At 45.4% G+C, this 20,900-nt stretch overlaps 1 protein-coding gene across 2 annotated transcripts; it reads right to left on the reverse strand.

Moving 5' to 3' along the window:
- Window positions 1–466: 466 nt before the first annotated feature.
- LOC110486913 (ATPase family AAA domain-containing protein 5) lies at window positions 467–20,862 on the reverse strand. 2 transcript variants are annotated; one of them, XM_036941657.1, is made up of 23 exons: window positions 20,416–20,862; window positions 20,322–20,347; window positions 20,179–20,241; window positions 18,327–20,062; window positions 17,907–17,997; window positions 17,617–17,775; window positions 17,198–17,336; window positions 16,707–16,773; window positions 16,402–16,583; window positions 15,958–16,106; window positions 15,366–15,837; window positions 14,067–14,163; window positions 12,811–12,908; window positions 12,467–12,600; window positions 9,298–9,454; window positions 8,675–8,845; window positions 8,241–8,486; window positions 8,034–8,098; window positions 7,614–7,803; window positions 7,355–7,518; window positions 6,156–7,159; window positions 5,711–5,866; window positions 467–1,049 (listed from the first exon to the last, which is right to left on the reverse strand). In XM_036941657.1, the coding sequence occupies exons 3-23, from the start codon at window positions 20,227–20,229 to the stop codon at window positions 971–973; spliced, it is 5,607 nt and encodes a 1,868-aa protein (XP_036797552.1). In that variant the 5' UTR covers window positions 20,230–20,241; window positions 20,322–20,347; window positions 20,416–20,862; the 3' UTR covers window positions 467–970. The 2 variants fall into 2 exon arrangements, with proteins under 2 accessions (XP_036797552.1, XP_036797551.1); XM_036941656.1 differs by lacking the exon at window positions 20,322–20,347 and having other exon boundaries at window positions 20,416–20,861.
- Window positions 20,863–20,900: the final 38 nt, after the last annotated feature.

A 20,900-nucleotide genomic window follows, 5' to 3' on the forward strand; every position in this document is an offset into this window, starting at 1 on the left:
TCCCACTACAGAAATGAAAACATGACCCGTGTGGTTTTGTTTGATACGCAGCGTCTGCGGCTTGTTACACGTGTCCTTTTTTATTTCCAAGTTTTATTACATTAATTTACCAAAAGATGTAAACAATACAAAAATATTTCATAATCACTTCTGTTACATTAGATTGTGTTGTGCTCAATCTAACCCGACTTGATTAATGTTTATATATTTAAAAAGACATCCTACCCAATGATTTACATATACACATCACTGATCCTTCTTCCCTGCAATTAGATAATGAAGCCATTGTATTTCATGAGAGAATAACACTAGTAAAGTGTGTGGGATTTATATTATACGAACAGTTAAAAAGTGATATGAAGTGCTTGAACAGGATTGTGTTAATATTGTGTAGTTTGACAACAAAAACACAGCCTTTTAAACTGACAATTTCTACAAGTATGTTATTCAAATCTTACAAATGATCTCTCAGCATATAACATTGGAATTTATTAGTTCATGAAACACTTTGCCAAATGCACAGCAGAATACAAAAACAGGCACATCTTCGTTAAAGCCACAACTATAAAATGTACTGATACACATTTACACACTCCCATTTTTATATTACAGTACAAATACATATTGAAGAGGTGAATAGTGTTTCAGCACTCTTCAAAGGGATCCATGATGAACCTCACTCCAGGTCCCAAGAGGGAATTGATCCGCAGATTTCTGGTCATTGACTTTTAGTAGCAATTGAGGGGTCGTATTCATTAGGGCACACCGTAGCAAAACGTTTTGCAATGGCATAAGAGAAAAAACTAGCCTTCTAATTCGACACTCTCAGGTAGTCAGTCCGTCCTTGTGTCAGATTTCTTCCATTCGGTACCTAATGGATTGCTTTCATACGGTCATCAAGCCTCAAATTGGGCGACCTGAATGTCCTTAAACCCCCTATTTGAGAAACACCAGTGCACTTCTCTCTAGTTCAAGGGAAGTCCTCTGCTAGGTATTGCAGAGTGTTCTTGGGAAGGCCCAGGTGAATGGCATCCAGGTAGTGGAGGAACCTAATGTGGGGGGAGAAAGACATTTTCAAACTTTAGTCAAATTGTTTAGATAAGTGACAGGCATACTGTAGCATGTTCCTAAATGGCCTTCAGTGCAGCACACAGGGTTACTAGAATACATTACCAACTGTAAGTCCATCTGGATAAGAGCATCTGCTAAATTACTAAAAAGTTATGTAAATTCATATACAGTTGAAGTCAGACGTTTACATACACTTTAGCCAAATACATTTAAACTCAGTTTCACAATTCCTGACATTTAATCCTAGTAAAAATTCTCTGTCTTAGGTCAGTTAGGATCACCACTTTATTTTAAGAATGTGAAATGTCAGAACAATAGGAGAATGATATATTTCAGATTTTATTTCTTTCATTACATTCCCATTGGGTCAGAAGTTTACATACACTCAATTAGTATTTGGTAGCATTGCCTTTAAATTGTTTAACTTGGGTCAAACGTTTCAGGTAGCCTTCCACAAGCTTCCCACAATAAGTTAGGTGAATTTTGGCCCATTCCTCCTGACAGAGCTGGTGTAACTGAGTCAGGTTTGTAGGCCTCCTTGCTCGCACGCCTTTTCAGTTCTGCCCACACATTTTCTATGGGATTGAGTTCAGGACTTTGTGATGGCCACTCCAATACCTTTACTTTGTTGTCCTTAAGTCATTTTGCCACAACTTCGAAAGTATGCTTGGAGTCATTGTCCATTTGGAAGAACCATTTGCGACCAAGCTTTAACTTCCTGACTGATGTCTTGAGATGCTGCTTCAATATATCCACATAATTTTCCTGCCTCATGATGCCATCTATTTTGTGAAGTGCACCAGTCCCTCTTGCATCAAAGCACCCCCACAACATGATGGTGCCACCCCCGTGCATCACGGTTGGGATGGTGTTCTTCGGCTTGCAAGCCTCCCCCTTTTTCCTCCAAACTTAAATGGTCATCATGGTCAAAGAGTTCTATTTTTGTTTCATCAGACCAGAGGACATTTCTCCAAAAAGTACGATCTTTGTCCCCATGTGCAGTTGCTGAGCGGCCTTTCAGGTTATGTTGATATAGGACTCGTTTTACTGTGGATACTTTTGTACCTGTTTCCTCCAGCATCTTCACAAGGTCCTTTGCTGTTGTTCTGGGATTGATTTGCACGTTTTGCACCAAAGTACATTAATCTCTAGGAGACAGAACGCATCTCCTTCCTGAGCGGTATGATGGCTGCGTGGTCCCATGGTGTTTATACTTGCGTACTATTGTTTGTACAGATGAACGTGGTACATTCAGGCATTTGGAAATTGCTCCCAAGAATGAACCAGACTTGTGGAGGTCTCCAATTTTTTGTTTGATTTCTTTTGATTTTCCCATGATGTCAAGCAAAGAGGCACTGAGTTTGAAGGTAGACCTTGAAATACATCCACAGGAAAACCTCAAATTGACTCAAATGACGTCAATTAGCCTATCAGAAGCTTCTAAAGCCATGACATCATTTTGGGGAATTTTCCAAGCTGTTTAAAGGCACAGTCAACTTAGTGTATGTAAACTTCTGACCCACTGGAATTGTGATACAGATTATTTCACTTATAATTCACTGTATGTAAACAATTATTGGAAAAATGACTTGTGTCATGCACAAAGTAGATGTCCTAACCGACTTGCCAAAACTATAGTTTGTTAACAAGAAATTTGTGGAGTGGTTTAAAAACAAGTTTTATTGACTCCAACCTAAGTGTATGTAATTGTCCGACTTCAACTGTATATTTATCCTATACACAACCTCACACCACAGACTTATCGACACGAGCTACAGAGAAAGCCATTCTGGGGGTGATTAGAAATGCACTAACCCACCACATAGACTAACATTTTACTTACATTTTAATTTAACTAGACAAGTCCGTTAAGAAGAAATTCTTATTTACAATGACGGCCTGCCCCGGACGATGCTGGGCCAATTGTGGGACTCCCAATCACAGCCAGATGTGATACGGCCTGGATTTGAACCAGGGATTGTAGTGACAACTCTTCCACTGAGATGCAGTGCCTTAGACCGCTGCGCCACTCGGGAGCCCCAAACAGATATCCTTCTACCCATTTCCACCCTCAGCTTAAACTACACGTAAGCGGTGCCACCGGGTACAATAGCAAACCCAAAGCACACAACCTTTCTTGTTGAGACTACATCTGTCCATCTATCATCCATCTCAAACTAAATGATTACAGTATTTTGTCAAGGTATCTGGATAAATTATTTTGAAGTGTGCGACAGCAGCTGGAGTTGTTCTCAGGAATCTAGATCTAATGGGAAAGCTTCCAATTCTTTGAGTGAGCATGAAGATAAGTGACCTCACTGACCTGTGGGTTTCTATGGAATTAACTAACAACTAGATTAAAATAACTACTGTCATTCTGAAACATACCTCAGACCCACAGCCTAGGGTATGAAACAGAAGTGAGGATGGAAACATGCATCACCGTCAATAATGGCTGATCCCTGGCTCCAACCCCACCCTCAGGGGTGTGATAAGCAAAAAACAAATATCCAATTGACACGTGCTTGTACATGTGTGAAATAGGACAAATGTAAGGACCCATTTGATTTGAATTATTAAAACGGACAGCTTCCTTATTCCATTATATTAACAGAGTGAGAGCATGACATAACTCAAATACCATGTCCAGCCCTATTAAAATGATACACCCTTACATTATGCCTGAATAATAACAAAACAGTGTACAAAACATTAGGAACACCTGCTCTTTCCATGACAGATTAGGTGAATCCAGGTGAAAGCTATGATCCCTTATTTATGTCACCTGTTAAATCCACTTCAAATCAGTGTAAATGAATATGGGGGGGGGGGGGGGGGGGGGACGGGTTAAAATAGTATTTTTAACCCCTGAGGGATTGTGTAACATGCCATTCAGAGGGTGAATGGGCAAGACAAATGTAAGTGCCTTTGAACGGGGTATGGTAGTAGGTGCCAGGTACACCGGTTTGTGTCAAGAACTGCAACTCTGCTGGGTTTTTCACACTCAACAGTTTCCAGTGTGTATTAAGAATGGTCCACCATCCAATGGACATCCAACTTGACACAATGAATTGAGGCTGTTCTGAGGGCAAAAGGGGGTTTAATTTAATAGTGCCAACCCCTCGACTTTTTCAACATTTTGTTACGTTACAGCCTTATTCTAAAATTGATTCAACCTTTCGGTTACTGGCCCCACACTCTAACCACTAGTCTACCATCTCTGCAGCAGTCCACCAATTAGGCCGTTATGGTAGAGTGGCCAGACTGAAGCCACTCCTCAGTAAAAGGCACACGACGGCCTGCTATGAGTTTGCCAAAAGCTCCTAATAGACTCTCACACCATGAAACAAGATTCTCTGGTCTGATGAAACTAAGATTGAACTCTTTGGCCTGAATGCCAAGCGTCTGGAGGAAACCTGGCACCATCCCTACGGTGAAGCATGGTGGCTGCAGCATCATGCTGTGGAGATGTTTTTCACCGGCAGGGACTGGGGGAGACTAGTCAGGATCAAGGCAAAGATGAACGGAGCAAAAAACAGAGAGAGATCCTTGATGAAAACCTGCTCCAGAGCGCTCATGACCTCAGACTGTGGCGAAGGTTCACCTTTCAACAGGACAACAACCCTAAGCATCCAGCCAAGACAATGCAAGAGTGGCTTCAGGACAAGTCTCTGAATGTCCTTGAGTGGCCCAGCCAGAGCCCAGACTTGAACCCGATCGAACATCTCTGGAGAGACCTGAAAATAGCTGTGCAGGAACACTCCCCATCCAACCTGACAGAGCTTGAGAGGATCTGCAGAGAAGAAATGGGAGAAACTCCCCAAACACAGGTGTGCCAAGCATGTAGTGTCATACCCAAGAAGACCTGAGGCTGTAATCTCTGCCATAAGGTTATTGAACAAGGTACTGAGTGAAGGGTCTGAATACTTATGTAAAGGTGTATTTATTTGTATACATTTGTAAAAAAAAAAAATGTTTTGCTTGATCATTATGGGGTATTTATTGTGTGTAGATTGATGAGGGGAAAATATTTTTTCATACATTTTAGAATAAGGCTGTAACCTAACAAAATGTGGGAAAAGTCAAGGTGTCTGAATACCTTCCCAAAGGCATTGTATAAATATCAATGATTTAATAGTATTGGTTAGGCTGTCTTGTACACGGTATACAGACAAAAACTAAAAAGTATGTAATTATCAATCTATACTGAATGGAGAGCAGCTTGGTCTCTAGATATCAATCTATACTGAATGGAGAGCAGCTTGGTCTCTAGATATCAATCTATACTGAATGGAGAGCAGCTTGGTCTCTAGATATCAATCTATACTGAATGGAGAGCAGCTTGGTCTCTATATATCAATCTATACTGAATGGAGAGCAGCTTGGTCTCTAGATATCAATCTATACTGAATGGAGAGCAGTTTGGTCTCTAGATATCAATCTATACTGAATGGAGAGCAGCTTGGTCTCTAGATATCAATCTATACAGAATGAGACAGATTTGAGGTGGTTCAAAGCTGGGTGTCCCCCTAAAACCCTGTTTAACTCTGATCCTGATTTCCACATCCACAACCTTTAACCTCTCACCTCCATTTAACCTTACCCCTGACCTCCGCACCTATAACCACTGACCTCTCACCTGCGTTTAACCTTGAACTGCTCCTTGAGCGTCTCTGATCGGCAGATGGTCCGTAGGAAGGGAAGGAAGTCCAGGGCAGCAGCAGGTCTGTTACCCAGCGTCCCTGCCACTTGCCTGGGTAGAATGTCCATCACCTCCCTCCTCTTCTGGAGAACTCTGGAGGAACAACAGCAGCAAACAGGATAGGTTAGATTCCTTAAAATGCACTTTGTGACGACTTCTGATTCTGACTTCTGATGAAGGGGCGTAATACATAAATACATATATCTACCAAATTAAACTTTTCTTTCAGATGTTGAATACTAAAATTCTACTCACTGATCAAATAATGAATTAATACATGAATACAATATTTTACATATAAATTATAAACTCAGTAAGCAATACCCTGTCAACTGATCATTATAAGCCATACAGTGAAGGACAAACAGACAAGACGACTCACTTTGGTTCACAGGGGCTGTCCTGGGTGAGTCTGAAGCCCCGTCTGTGCGGGGCCACAGGGAGTGTGAGCTCGTTCACAGCCTCCTTCCCCAGTTCCCCCTCTAGACCCTGAGCTGTACCCCACGCCTCCTCCACCCCAGCCCTGCACCTCTGGAAGCTCAGAGCCTCCACAGCAGCCTGGATCTCCCCCGCTCTCTCCCCCTCTACCCAGCTCCCTCCATGGCACTCCTCCCCGGACTCGTCATTCATCCCGTCTTTAATCTCGACTCTCAGGCCGAATGTCCTGTGTGTGTATCTGGCGCCACCTACAGGTGAGGTGTGGAGGCAAAGGGAGGAGTCCAGGAGGGACATGTGGTCGAGGAACTCTGCCAGAGAGCCCAGGCAGTGGGACACAGGCTCACTCTTCATCCTCTGCTCCGCGGTGAGCGGCACCCTCATCCTCACAGGGGGAGGGGCCTTCTCCTTTACCTCTTCCTCTCTGACCTTCACAGATTCTAGTTCAAACTTGTTGCTGGTAGAATCGTCCTGACTGTCCTCCCCTTCCGTCTGTGTCTGAGGGGGGTTGGGAGGTGGTTTAGTGTGGAGGGAGAGGAAGGTGTCGTCGGAATCAGAGTCTGAGTGAAAGGGGTCCAGGTCCTCTCGGGTACCCAGCTGCTTCTTCTTCTTCTTCATTCTAGAGGACACCTTCACCGGGCTCCCGTCTGTCTCTGACCCCTCTGCCACCTGCTGGACCTTGGGGTGGGGCAGTGGATCAACCTCAGTCTGAAGTGGTGGATCAATCTCTGGCTTTATACTATTCATACTAGTGGCTACTTCCTGTGGATCAGCGCTGGACTCTTCCTGTGTCCGGTTGCTCACTTCCTGTGGCCGCCTGTGGGTTGTGACAGTGAGGTGTGTGGTGGGTAGGGGAAGCAGGGCCTCCATGTTGGAGTAGAGCAGGTCCATTCCTCTCCTCTTGCTGGTGGTCAGCAGCTCCCAGCAACCTGGCTCCACTGTGGACTGGCTCTGAGGAGACAATAGATTGTGGTTAACCTTCAATACTTCCACACTAACTTACAGATAATAAAGTGACCCTGAGAAGGTGGTTTGACATAGGGATTGTAATTATGTGAGATCATACCACAAGAGACCGGTCAAAAATGATCTCGAGTGTCCTCTTAAGACAACAAGGAGGAAAGAGATGGACTTTTGACAACCAACCTTGAACAGATCCTGCATTTCCCTCTCTGGCTCTATGTTCAGCAGCCCCAGCATGCTTTCTGTGCAGCCTGTGTCACAGGGGGGCAGGGGTCCTGCTGGGGTCACCCCCTCACTCACCACAGAGCCACCTGCAGTTTCCTCTGTCTTTGGCTGGAGTTGTGTCACTGAATATGCAACATAAAAACAAAATTTATCACCATCAGTATTAATTGGCAACGTTGTTTATACAGTTATTTAGTGAACATTACTCTGTCCTCACCTGTGGGGGCTGAGTCTGGGAGGGGACGGGATAGCTTCCGCCCCCCTGTGGAGTGGCTCCAGAACTGCAGGTGCAGAAGGCTCTGGCGGATATCACAACCGTTCAGGTGGAGCAGAGAGGAGACGTCGCGGGCGTCCGTACGCATGTTCTCAGCCAGGCACAGCAGCTGCAGGTAGCTCCCCACCTTCACCTGTATAGGAGAAAGAGAGGTGTTACAACCACACACACTCATGCACCTGTATGAAGGAGTTACACACTAACATACGCAAATGACAATACAAGTTTCCTATTATAAAATGAACATTCTTCCTGTGCAACTAGAAAGTATGCTTAAAATATACCTCCAACGTTACTCTGTTGAGTACATGACAACAAAACATCCAGCAAAAAAAAAGGGTTGTAGTTTATTGGTTCTCTTACCACTGAGGGGGTTTTGAAATGGATCTCCTCAAAGTAGCCATCAAACATGGTACTGAAGGTGGGATCTAGAAGAGAGAAACAGGTTCAACTCACAGTGCATGTCACCTTATGGTCTGTGCTATTCATTTGACACAGTGTACAAACCTACAACCACGGACCACAACTTAAGTCTTCCAACCATGAAATGTGGATTGCTCCCCCACTCACCACTGGTGGTGAGGATCACCGGTCTCTTGGTGGTGGTCATGAACGTTTTGATGGCAGCCAGGAACCCAGAGTCGTCATCAAAGACGACATCCACCTCCTCAAAGAGAATGAGTGACGTGGCTGTCTTCTTGCTCTGCTCTTCACTGGAGGAGTCCTTGGTGATGGCTGCTGCTGCTGCTGGTCTGTTCTGAGGCTCTTCAGTCTTACTGGAACTCTCCTTGGCTTTACTGGTCTTCTTGGGAACAGCTGGAAGAGAATAACACTGATATTTAGTTCTGACGTGTGTATGCAGACTAGACTAGGGTTTATCCAAAATAGTAACTGAAGGGAATAAAGCTTCCCTGCTGTGTTTAATTTAGGACCTAGACTGTTTAACACCAAACTGACAGAAACCTCAAGCTAGGGAGGAAGAAGGACAAGGAATTCATTCTAACCGGTTGGTTGTTTCTGGTCTTGGCTGGCACTGGCAGGTTCCTTGTTGGTGGGACCAGGTCGGCCCGTTTTGAAGAAGTTGGCCAGGGAGGTGGGGGCCAGGCCTCCCCTCGTGGCTCCACGGGGGGACTTCCTGGGGGAGGACACCACCCTTCGAGGAGAGTACACTTTCCCTGGGAGATGGACAGCAGAATCTTCACCTGTCAACCTGGATCTTTAGAAATCCTACTTTTCACATAACTCAAGAAACTGGCGGCAGGTAGCAAAGACGGTTGGGCCAGTAACCGAAAGGTCGCTGGTTTGAATCCCAAGCCGACTAGGTGAACAACCTGTCTATGAGTCCTTGAGCAAGATATTTAACTCAAATTGCTCCTGCAAGTCGCTCTGGATAAGAGCGTCCACTAAATGACTAACATGTAAGTGTAAAATGAAACTGGCATGTAACCTGAAGATACCATAGATTTAGGCCAATGGGAGATGGTGCTCAGGTTTGTTACCCGTTTATCTCTTATAGATTTTTATCAGTGTCAAACTATCTACTTTCTATCCAAACAGTCCTAAGAGATGATTTTGTTCAAAGAAACACTGGGCTGCAAGAAGAGAGGCAAACTTCTTCTAAACTTACGTGGTGAGGATCCAGGCCTGGCGGTGGAGCTACTGAAGTAGCACGGCTTATGGGTGTTGACCCCCTGGATGTCCACCTGGTGGGACTGGGTGGCCTCCCTCAGCTGGGACAGGATCTGACGGCCGCTCCGCTGGGACGACGCATTCACCTCAAACACCTGGAGAAGGATGACAGATTACACTTCCTGCCTTCAAAGTAGCATACATAGATAATATATTACACAGACAGTTAAGACAGATGTTAAAAGATTTGATGGCACCCGGCAGAATCCCACCCTGCATCCCTCTACTGGCTTGCCTCTAAAGCTAAGCAGGGTGGTCCTGGCCGGTCCCTGGATGGGAAACCAGATGCTGCTGGAAGTGGTGTCAGAAGACCAGTAGGAGCCACTCTTTCCTTTTCCTAGGTTAAATAAATAAATAAAATCCTCTGGTCTAAATATCCCAATGCCCCAGGGTGCAGTCTTTCGGATGGGACATTAAACGGGTGTTCTGACTCTCTGTGGTCACTAAAGATCCTATGGCACTTAACGAAAGAGGAGAGGTGTTAACCCTCGTGTCCTGGCTAAATTCTCATACCATCATGGCCACCTAATCATGCCTAGTTTACAATTGGCTCAATAATCCCCCTCCTCTCCCCTAACTATTCCCCAGGTCATTGCTGTAAAATAGAATGTGTTCTTAGTCAACTTACTTGGTAAAATAAGGTACAAATATATGGACACTTCAAATCCAATTGTATGTCACATGCTTCGTAAACAACAGATGTAGACTAACAGTGAAATGCTAAGTTATGGGCCCTTCAACAATGCAGAGAGAAAAATAGAAAATTAATAGAAAGACAATAAGAAGGAATAAATACACAATGAGTACTGATAACTTTGCTACGTACACAGGGTACCAGTACCCAGACGATGTGCAGGGATACAATCAATGTTCCCTCTAAAAAATTTTGTCACAGATCAAATTTCAGGTCTGCTGAGCGCAAACTACAAAATGCTGTGCAACTTCCAGCGCGTTTACTGTCAACACTGAGTAGGCTGTGGCTATTTGATCATAATGTAGACCTACCAGAGTGGCCCACCACCAAAAAAATGCATCCCATAACACTTAACATGGAAATAGCTGTTCTATCATTCAGCCTACAGTAACAGCAAATGTGGTGTTCAATGTAGGCCTGCCTACATTCTATGAGACTTTTGAAAAAAACATGCAGGGCTTGACATTAACCTGTTTATCCACTTGTCCTTCAGATAAGGTGACTGAAACTGTTGTTTGATGCAAGAAACCACTTGGGAGCTTCGTGCGGGCTTAGAGGGAACAAGGTACCGTAACTGAGGTAAATAAACTCAGCAAAAAAAGAAACGTCCCGTTTTCAGGACCCTGTCTTTCAAAGATAATTCGTAAAAATACAAATAACTTTGCAGATCTTCATTGTAAAGGGTATAAACACTGTTTTCCGTGCTTGTTCAATGAACCATAAACAATTAATGAACACGCACATGTGGAAAGGTCGTTAAGACACTAACAGCTTACAGAAGGAAGGCAAATAAGGTCATAGTTATGAAAACCGAGGACACTAAAGAGGTCTTTCTACTGACTCCGAAAAACACCAAAAGAAAGATGCCCAGGGTCCCTGCTCATCTGCGTGAACGTGCCTTAGGCATGCTGCAAGGAGGCATGAGGACTGCAGATGTGACCAGGGCAATAAATTGCAATGTCCGTACTGTGAGACGCCTAAGACGGCGCTACAGGGAGACAGGACGGACAGCTGATCATCCTTGCAGTGGCAGACCACGTGTAACAACACCTGCACAGGATCAATGCAACCCCAAATTTGATCATACTCCTCCAGTGCTAGCCTCTCTACACAGGGTCCTGTTAAGGCCAGGGCTGATTTCAAGGTTTTACTGCTAACCTACAAAGCATTACATGGGCTTGCTCCTACCTCTCTCTCAGATTTGGTCCTGCCGTACATACCTAAACGTACGCTATGGTCACAAGACGCAGGCCTCCTTATTGTCCCTAGAGTTTCGAAGCAAAGAGCTGGAGGTAGGGCTTTCTCCTATAGAGCTCCATTTTTATGGAATAGTCTGCCTATCCATGTGAGAGACGCAGACTCGGTTTCGACCTTTAGGTCTTTATTGAAGACTCATCTCTTCAGTGGGTCCTAGGATTGAGTGTAGTCTGGCCCAGGGGTGCGAAGGTGAAGAGCATGGCACCGGATCGACATTGCTGTCTCTGCCTGGCCAGCTCCCATCTCTACACTGGGATTCTCTGCCTCTGACCATATTACGGGGGCTGAGTCACTGGCTTACTAGTGCTCTTCCATTCCATCCCTAGGAGGGGTGCGTCACTTGAGTGGGTTGAGTCACTGATGTGATCGTCCTGTTTTCCAGTTTGCGCCCCCTCGGGCTCGTGTGGTGGGGGAGATCTTCGTGGGCTATACTAAGCCTTGTCTCAGGGTAGTAAGTTGGTGGTCTGTTGATATCCCTCTAGTGGGGTGGGGGCTGTGCTCTGGCAAAGTGGGTGGGGTTATCCTGCCTGGTTGGTCCTGTCCGTATTGTCGGACAGGGCCACAGTGTCCCCCCCCACCCCTGACTCAGCCTCCAGTATCTATGCTGCAATAGTCTATGTGCTGGGGGGCTAGGGCCAGTCTTATATCTGGTGTATTCTCCTGTCTTATCTGGTGTCCTGTGTGAATTTAAGTATGATTCCTCAAATTCTCTCTTTCTATCTCTCCCTCCTGGAGGACCTGAGCCCTAGGATCATGCCTCAGGACTACCTGGCCTGATGACTCCTGGCTGTCCCCAGTCCACCTGGTTGTGCTGCTGCTGCTGCTGCTCCGGGTCCAACTGTTCTGCCTAGGTTTTTGTCTTTCTAGAGAGTTTTTCCTAGCCACTGTGCTTCTACATCTGCGTTACTTGCTGTTTGGGGTTTTAAGCTGGGTTTCTGTACAGCACTTTGTGTCATCTGCTGATGTAAAAAGGGCTTTATAAATATATTTGATTGATTGATTGATTGATTCAGAGTGTAAAGTGAGTGCATTGAAATTTGTATGCAGAAACATGATAAAAAATATAAAAAATTGGCTTGTGATCGGCCAGTGGGTCACAAAGCATAAAAGGTTGGTGACTGCTGTGTTAGGCAAGTGGAGTAAAGAATGAACAGACCTTAAAGCCAAGTTCCTGGGCGCAGGCGTAAACGGCAGCGGTCTTGCCGACCCCCGTGGGACCAGTGATCAGCAGGGTGTTACACATAAAGTCTTCCCCCTCCTGAGAGTCCCCGTCTTTAGTGTCCCATGAGTCTGTGTAGCCAAGAGGGGAACAGCAGGCTGCTTTAAGTTTACTCTGTGGTAACTTTGAAAAAAAGTTACTTTTATATAGGATTATGTAACTATTTAAAAGGAGGGAAAAATGTGTTCGTGCTTAAACAGTCATAGTGCTATCTGAAAATACAAGAGCAAAATCTTAGAATAGAGGGCTCAGCCATTTTTTCCAAGGTGACCGTCTCTTACCATTGCTGTCGTCATCCTGTTTCTTTTCCTCCTGTTTCTTTTCCTTCTGTTTCTTCCTCTCTTCCCTGTCAGCTCTGAGCTTCCATTCCCTCAGCCAACTGCAAACGGATTGGTTTATGCAAAATTACATGACAGATTCATTGAATTAATGGCATGTAACACACAATGGCTTTCAATAAAGCTCATAAAGCCATAGCACACAGCCATGCAATCTTCATAGACAAACATTGGTAGTAGAATGGCCTTATGGGAGAGCTCAGTGACTTTCAACATGGCAGCATCATAGGATGCCAACTTTCCAACAAGTCAGTTTGTCAAATTTCTGCCCTGCTAGAGCTACGCTGGTCAACTCTAAGTGCTGTTATTGTAAAGCGGAAACGTCTAGGGGCAACAACGGCTCAGCCGCAAAGCGGTGGGCCACACAAGCTCACAGAACAGGACCGCCGAGTGCTGAAGTGCGTAAAAATCGTCTGTCCTCGGTTGCAAAACTCCCTACCGAGTTCCAAACTGCCTCTGGAAGCAACGTCAGCACAATAACTGTTCGCCAGGAACTTCATGAAAATGGGTTTCCATGGACAAGCAGCCGCACACAAGCCTAAGACCATCATGCGCAATGCCAACGCTACCTGCCCGAATACATAGTGCAAACTGTCAAGTATGGTGGAGGTGGAATAAATGGTCTGGGGCTGTTTTTCATGGTTTGGGCCCCTTAGTGCCAGTGAAGGGAAATCTTAACGCTACAGCATACAATGACATTCAAGACGATTCTGTGCTTCCAACTTTGTGGCAACAGGTTGGGGAAAGCCCTTTCCTGTTTCAGCATGCCCCGTGCACAAAGCGCGTTCCACACAGAAATGTTTTGTTGAGATCGGTGTGGAAGAACTTGAGTGGCCTGCACAGAGCCCTGACTTCAACAACATCAAACACCTTTGGGAGGAATTGGAATGCCGACTGCGATCTAGGCCTAACATTAGTGCCCAACCTCACGAATGCTCGTGGCTGAATGGAAAGCAAGTCCCCGCAGCAATGTTCCAACATCTAGTGGAAAGCCTTCCCAGAAGAGTGGAGGCTGTTTTGCAGCAAAAGTGGGACCAACTCCATATTAATGCCCATAATTTTAGAACAAGATGTTTGACGAGCAGGTGTCCATGTACTGTATATCTGTAATACCTGTGTAGAGCCTGCTGGGTGCCTAGTACAACTAGCTACTGAGCTATTCAGTTGAGTCAATAAGTAGATACACCACAATCCCTTACCTGTGCAGCCTCCTCACTGAGGCAGTGTTGCCTATGACGTCATTGGAGTGCTGTGGTTGGTACTTCTCTGTCCACAACATATCCTCTTTTACGGAGTCTGGTGGAATAAAAAAAGCAGTTACCGTAATTGCTGGACTATTAAGCGCACCTGAATATAAACCGCACCCACTGAATTATTAAAAAATATGTATTTTGTACATAAATACGCCGCACATGTCTATAAGCCGCAGGTGCCTACCGGTACATTGAAACAAATTAACTTTACACAGCCTTTAAACGAAACACGGCTTGTAACAAAAATAAATAGGCTTTAACGAAACACGGCTTGTAACAAAAATTAAAACAGTAGCCTACCAAGCCTCCTCCTGTGCACTGAAACCACTGAAGTCATCTCCTTCGGTGTCGGAGTTGAATAGCCTCAGAATTGCTTCATCCGATGTTGGATCGTTTTCATTGTCGCTCTCGTCACTTTCATCCGGAGACAAATACCCCGCTGAGCTCATGCTGCCCTCTTCAACACGCAGCAGTCCAGCCTTTCGAAACCCGTTGATGATAGTGGATTTTTTGACAATGCTCCACGCTGTCAGGACCCACTGCGAAGAGCAACTTATGATCAAGTCTGCCAGTTTTAGTGAAGGATTTCTCCCCACTTGTCATCCAAGCCTCCCACTGAACACGGAGCGCCACCTTAAATGCACGATTTACGCTGATGTCGAGTGGCTGCAAATACTTTGGGCCATCTGCTTTTCTTCCCTCTGAAAGGTTTGTTGTCTTTTTGCACTGAGTCAGTTCCTCATGCTGCTGTTTACAAAGTCTTATAATCGACTCATTAAGGCCAAGCTCCCATGCAGCAGCTCTATTTCCTTTTCCAACAGCCAGATCGATCGCCTTCAACTTGAAAGCTGCATCATATGCATTTCTCCGTGTCTTTGCCATGATGAGGGTGACAAAATGACTACCGTAATCAGAATGATGGGAAGTTTGAGCGCGCTCGATTTACGTCACATTATGTGACGGTGCTCAGTTTTTTGGCGGCATGAATCTTGCAAAAGCGGGAAAAATCCATAAATTAGCCGCGTCATTGTATAAACCGCGAGGTTCAAAGTGTGGGAATAAAGTAGCGGCTTATAGTCCAGCAATTACAGTACTAAAGACTATTCAAAAATGTATTTTGTAATGTTATGAAAAGGAAGCACATTTAAGCATCTAACTGAAAGGCCATGTTTCAGCTACCACAGATAGAGGTTTTTACAGAGAAGAGGTTTTTACAGAGAAATCATTTCTTATTTGCCCTCTTACCATCTTTGACAGAGTTGCTAGCCAGTGGCGAATCCTCCAGGAGTCCCACAGGGTCCTTTTGGTAGGGGAGTGGTGTTTTCATCTCCTCGTTCTCCTGTTGCTTGCGCCTCCTCCCTCGCCCTCCCCTCCTGGGTGGCTCAGGTTCGGGGGAGATGGTGCCCCCGTCGATCACAATGATCTTCTTCTCCGACCTCCTGGACATCTGCTTCTTGGCCACCTTTCCCACGGCCCCCTCACCCTCTTCCACTCTCTTCCTCTTTCTCCCCACAGGCTCTGTTGATGCTGGGGCACTGCGGGCGAGTTTGGTACTGGGGTCTGCCTCTGAAGCTGTGCATTCCTGGAGGTGGTCCGCCCGCCTCTTCAGAAAGCGTGTGAGAAACCGCTGGACGGGGAAAGGAGGGTTGGATGCACTGATCTCCTCCATTAGGAGCTTACGAATGGGCTCAGAGAAATCTTCTCGCCAGCCAGACCCCTGTTCAGAACAAATTATTCAGTTATCTAAAGTTGATTAACAAACAAAACTACACCAGTAAATATTACATGGGATATTACCAGTGAAATATGAAATGTGTAAAATAATATTACAACATACCCTTTCAGTGTGCGCTCTGGATGCTGGCTCAGTCTTACAGCAAGTGGAACTATCGAGGGATGGAAGCTGGTTTGATGGTAGACATCGAAGCTCCTTCAGGAAGTGTAAGCGAGGAGAAACAGGCCATGGTAGACTCCAGAGAGGACACTCTGTCCAAGGTCCAAGAAAAACATAATTAGATGGAGAACACAGAGGGAACACTTGAGCAGGAAGCACGCTGAAAAGGCTAAGGTTTCCAGTTCAAATCCCAGTTATGGCACACTAATGATTTAATAAAAATCTCAGTGCAGTGCACTCATTACCTATCAGTTGCTTAAGATTTACCTTAGTAAAAATGTCCATTCAAAAAATCTAAACATCAGTGAGTGGCACCCCTTCTGCTTTATACAACTAATAAGAACACTTGGATGGAAGGGACAGAGCTAGCAAGGAGAAAACACACACCCTGTGACGCCTGCAGCACGTGCACTACGGGCTGGAAGGAGGAGCAGGAGACTGCGTAGGCCTCATTGGTGGCAACGGTTTTGGCTATCTGCTTCTTGAAGGACTCTGGGAGGCCACTCTTCAGGAACTCTCTGCGGGCTCGGAACTGTTCATCATCCTGAGAGTTCTCTGAAGCATCACAGCTAGAAGGGGTAAGAGCCACATTAGGGGTGTAAGGTCAAAGGTCTTGTTGAGGTCTGCAAAAATGTTGACTATAGACCAAACAGTGTTATTGGTAATAAGCTGCAAGTCTGTAATAAGTGTACCTGCGATCATCAAAGATGGATATGACTGATGTCCTCTGTGCTTTTTTCCCAAGGAACATGGGAGCCACTTTGGAAGGTAAAAAAAAAAATACACAAAACATTAATGTTAGTGTCCTTCAATACATACATATACCAAAAATAAATAAAATCATAGTCATACAGCAATTGGTACTCAGCCCGTATAAGACAAGATTTCATCAAGTATGTGTACACAAAATACAAATTACATTTAACAAATGTAATGCTTCAAACAATGAAATGCTTAATTAACAATCATAACAAAGTACAGCTTTCACCTTGTCACGCTACACAAATAATACACTTCCCCTTCTCCTCCAGGCTTTGAAAATAAATTGTGCAATGTCAAAAATTCCCTTTCTAAAAAATAACTACAGCCTGTGTACATCCTGTAGCCAGAACACTTCAGGGTGAGCAAATGATAGATGTTTTCTATAATCATGTTACGACTTCAGTTAACAGTGATAAAGTACCTGCTGGATTATTGGCCCCCTTGCTGGCAGGTGCTTTTTTCCCCAATACATCATTTAGACTGCGTTTCTGAGCTGTTCCCTTCTCCTTGGCAGTCAGAGCAGAGCCATCCTGGCTATCCTCCACCCAAACCACTGAGTTCTGCACAAACAGTGGTTCGCAAAAATAAAGGTTTAGAGGGTTATCTATGAAACAAAACCTTTCTGTACTTGTGCTTCGTCTCACAGTTGGAGAAATTGACAGGAAACAAGATAGTCAGGTGTATTGAAAAGTACATGCATCATCTCTAATATGACAATTGTTATCAATGGAGCATGAATTGTAGAGTACAACTACATACTGAGCCAGAGTAGAACATCTTCTCCCAAGTAAGGAAAAGCCTACAATCTTTAACTGAAATGTCATTAGAACTGTAGTGTACCTCATCTTCAATGTAGCTCTTCTTGCCCTGGCTCCGGGTGGAGCGTCGGAAAGACCTCTGACCCTCCTTATCCGCTGAGGCCTTTTTACTCTGCTGTATCTCCCGGGCTTTCTTCACCAACTTCTTTGCCTTTTTTCTCTTTTTCGATGCATTGGATTCCTGATCAAGAGGATTCAAATGGGTTTAAGAAGAAAAACTACAAGTGAAAGGAAAGTGTGTGCTGAATTATAGTTGCTAATTCAAAACATCGGTTTCATATTCCAACTGATAAAAACAGAGGCTATAATTACCTTAGTGGCTAGGGGACTTAGGATTTCAAAATCACTTCCACCCTCAGACTTTGATGCAGAGCTTCGGAAGACGACTCTTGTAAATTTCATCCTGAAGGTTCAAGGTAAGAATAAAATGATAATAGTTTCTGCAAAGGTAGTCAAAACAGCAAAAACAAATGAAATGCCCAATTTTTTTATTTTCAAACATATACAATGCAAACTAGATATTACAAAGTCAGCATGAAGCTAAGGCACTACTGTCTGACTCTGTAGTAATGTATCGTCCTGCCTTTAAAACAGTGCCCAGACTAGGGACAGGCCTCCATTGTGGACGAGTCAATCTATGTCCAAACCTATTGCCTCTCTGTTACTGACCAACAGGATGCACAAGCGAGACAATTAAAAACTATGCTTAAAGACATCTTGGCCATCCCTCACCTGATGGGACTTCCTGTCTTGTCTGGTGGACAGACCATCTGTGCTCTGAACAGCCTGTGTCTGGACTTGTCTGACTTTGGGGTGGACATCTGGACAGGGCAGTCCACGGTGACTGCTGCAACATCTTTCACCCTTTCTTTTTTTGTTTTCCTCACTGGGGTTACTGGATCAACAACAGGTGTCTGCCTGCAAGGGGCTTCTCTGGTGGACCTCCTGACTGTTGTTGGTGTGGAGGGGGTGGGCTCTGCTCCAGGTTTAGCCTCAGTGTTGGACTCCCCTTTGGGTTTAGAATCAGTCTCCACAGCGTCAGTCTCCATGGGAACATGGTCTTCTTGTGCCGCGGGTGAGGGAACTGACTCCTGCTCCAAGGCCTTCTTCCTCCCTCGTCTCTGCGGTTTCTTCTTAGCTGCATTTTTACCTGGCTGCTCCTCTGTTGGGGCAGCAGAGTGGTTCTCCTCCTCCACAGCCTCCCCCAAGGCCTTGTCCACAGGCTGCTTCCCAGGGCCCTTGCCGGGCTTGGCTGGCTGCTTGAAAGCGCTCATGAACTGCTTCCGCTCAGTCTGGCTGCACTTGGGAGTGGATGATTCAGACTCAACGACACTGAGCTCCAGGTCCTCCTCCTGCAGGACCACGTTGGACCTCCTTTTGGGGGCAGGCAGCAGCTCCAGTCTAGACTGGGGATGAGGAAAGGAAGCAGTCTTCACCACTACAGGTGCTAGGCTCCCCTCTTTTTCCCTGGAGAAGATGGAGGCAATCTTTTTCTCTGCAACCAGGACTGGCTCGTGGCTGGGGGAAATGGTGTGCACCTCAGCTTGGATGGTGAGGGTTCGAGGAGATATCTGCAGGGGACAAAGCTCTTTGGCTTTGGGTACATCCAACGTGTCTTCTGGCTCCGGGTCGACTCTGCTTTTCTCTCCCACTTTCTCCTCTCCCTGGCCCTGAGTCTGCAGGAAGTCCTCAAAGGAGATGGTGACGGTGCTCCCGTTCAACTGAGACGCCTCTCCCACGTTCACCTCTAAGCTTGCATCACACAAAGAGAGCTCAGCCTCCTGGACCTCGGGCACATACTCCTCTGTTTCCTTATCCTCCTGCTGCTTGGCTTTAGCCTTACTGACAGTCACCTTGTCTTTTCTAGGAATTTTAGGAGAACCGTCGCGACTTTCCTTTTTCTTCAGAGGAGCCCTTTTTTTAGAGTACACCTTGGGATGATGGTCTTTCTGAGCCTTCTCAGGACATGCCGCGCCAGGGTCATTCTTACCACAGGTGTCTCCAGCCATGCCAGCATCAGCACTGAACTGGGCCAGCAGGGCAGCTGTGTCACTACCCAGGAAGCCACAGCTGCTGCTCACTACGTTGCCCTCATCTCCTGGCCCCTCTAAGACCACACACTCCTCCGTCTCAGTGGAACCTACATCAGCATCAGTCTCCTGTAACTGCCGGGCAACTTTGCTGGGCTTCCTGCCCTGTTTCTGACGGGGTTTGACCGGCAGCCTCACAGGGCTGTCTAGGCTGGCTGGTGATTCAGAGGGCTGGGGCCCCAGGCGGTTCTCCTTAGTCTGCTCTGGGGTACTACCTTTCTCTCTAACTGGTGTGGTCTTCCGGCTGAAGTAATCCATGATGTTGTTGGACCTGGGTGGGGAGAATGGTTTCTCCATGGGCTTGGGCACAGGGGAAAAGTAGTTTGTGATCATCTTGACAGGAGGAGCATGGGCATCTTTGCATGATCTCTTGCATGGCTGTAAAACAAGGTGCGACAATTACGCTCTCTATTATTAAAACTATGCAATTTAAAAAATATATCCAATGCGTTGACACAGGCTAGTGTAGACAGATGGAATTTGGTTGGACATACCTGAGTTTCAAAATCTTCAATGACAGATGCCATAGCAACGACACCAGCCATAATTTCACTGACCTAAAATAATTAAATGGTTTTAGTTGCAGTGACTAACTAGTTGGGGCATTCTGGTTCAGTTAAGTACTTAGGTAACTTACCTACTAACTAGTAGTAGTCAGTTAACCTGAAAAGCGGCAACTGTAGATCAATGGTGGATGTGGTAGTAAGCTAAAACAAAAGAACACAACTTACCAGCTCTTCTCCTTGATCCCTCTAGAAGACACAACCTCTAAGCTACGCGAACTGTCATTGTGTGGCAAAGTTGATAGCTTGCTATCTAACTGTCTGTCTAGGGAAATAAATATCTTAATATAATATCTATCTAGATAGCTAGCTATATCCGACTATTGTTGGATGACATGGCTAACCTTAGTTGGAAAATAGTCGGCTAGCAAGCTGCCCAAAACGCTTAACGAAACTACAACGAAGTTTTAACATGTAACTGCAAAGTAAATTCTAGATATTAACGACGAATTAAACACACATATAAACAATAATTCCATATTTTGGGTACACTGGTAGTTTAGCTTCAGTCTTCCAAAAATCCCGCCTGACTCGTCTAGCCCAAAGGGCGCCAAATTGACTTGCGCGTTAGCGTCACCAACTCCACCACTCACAGTGGCAGAACATGTACACGTCACGAACAGTTGTTGATGTTTGGACTGCAAGGCTCCACC

This window comes from Oncorhynchus mykiss, chromosome 13, assembly GCF_013265735.2.
Source record: "Oncorhynchus mykiss isolate Arlee chromosome 13, USDA_OmykA_1.1, whole genome shotgun sequence".
Taxonomy (NCBI): Eukaryota; Metazoa; Chordata; class Actinopteri; order Salmoniformes; family Salmonidae; genus Oncorhynchus; species Oncorhynchus mykiss.

Coding starts and splice junctions, on each gene's coding strand:
- LOC110486913 (XM_036941657.1), bottom strand. CDS start 20,229: ATGGCTGGTGTCGTTGCTATGGCATCTGTCATTGAAGATTTTGAAACT. Junction 16,774..17,197: donor GGGGGCCAATAATCCAGCAG/GTACTTTATCAC, acceptor TACCTTCCAAAG/TGGCTCCCATGTTCCTTGGG. Junction 7,160..7,354: donor AAATGCAGGATCTGTTCAAG/GTTGGTTGTCAA, acceptor TTGTCTCCTCAG/AGCCAGTCCACAGTGGAGCC.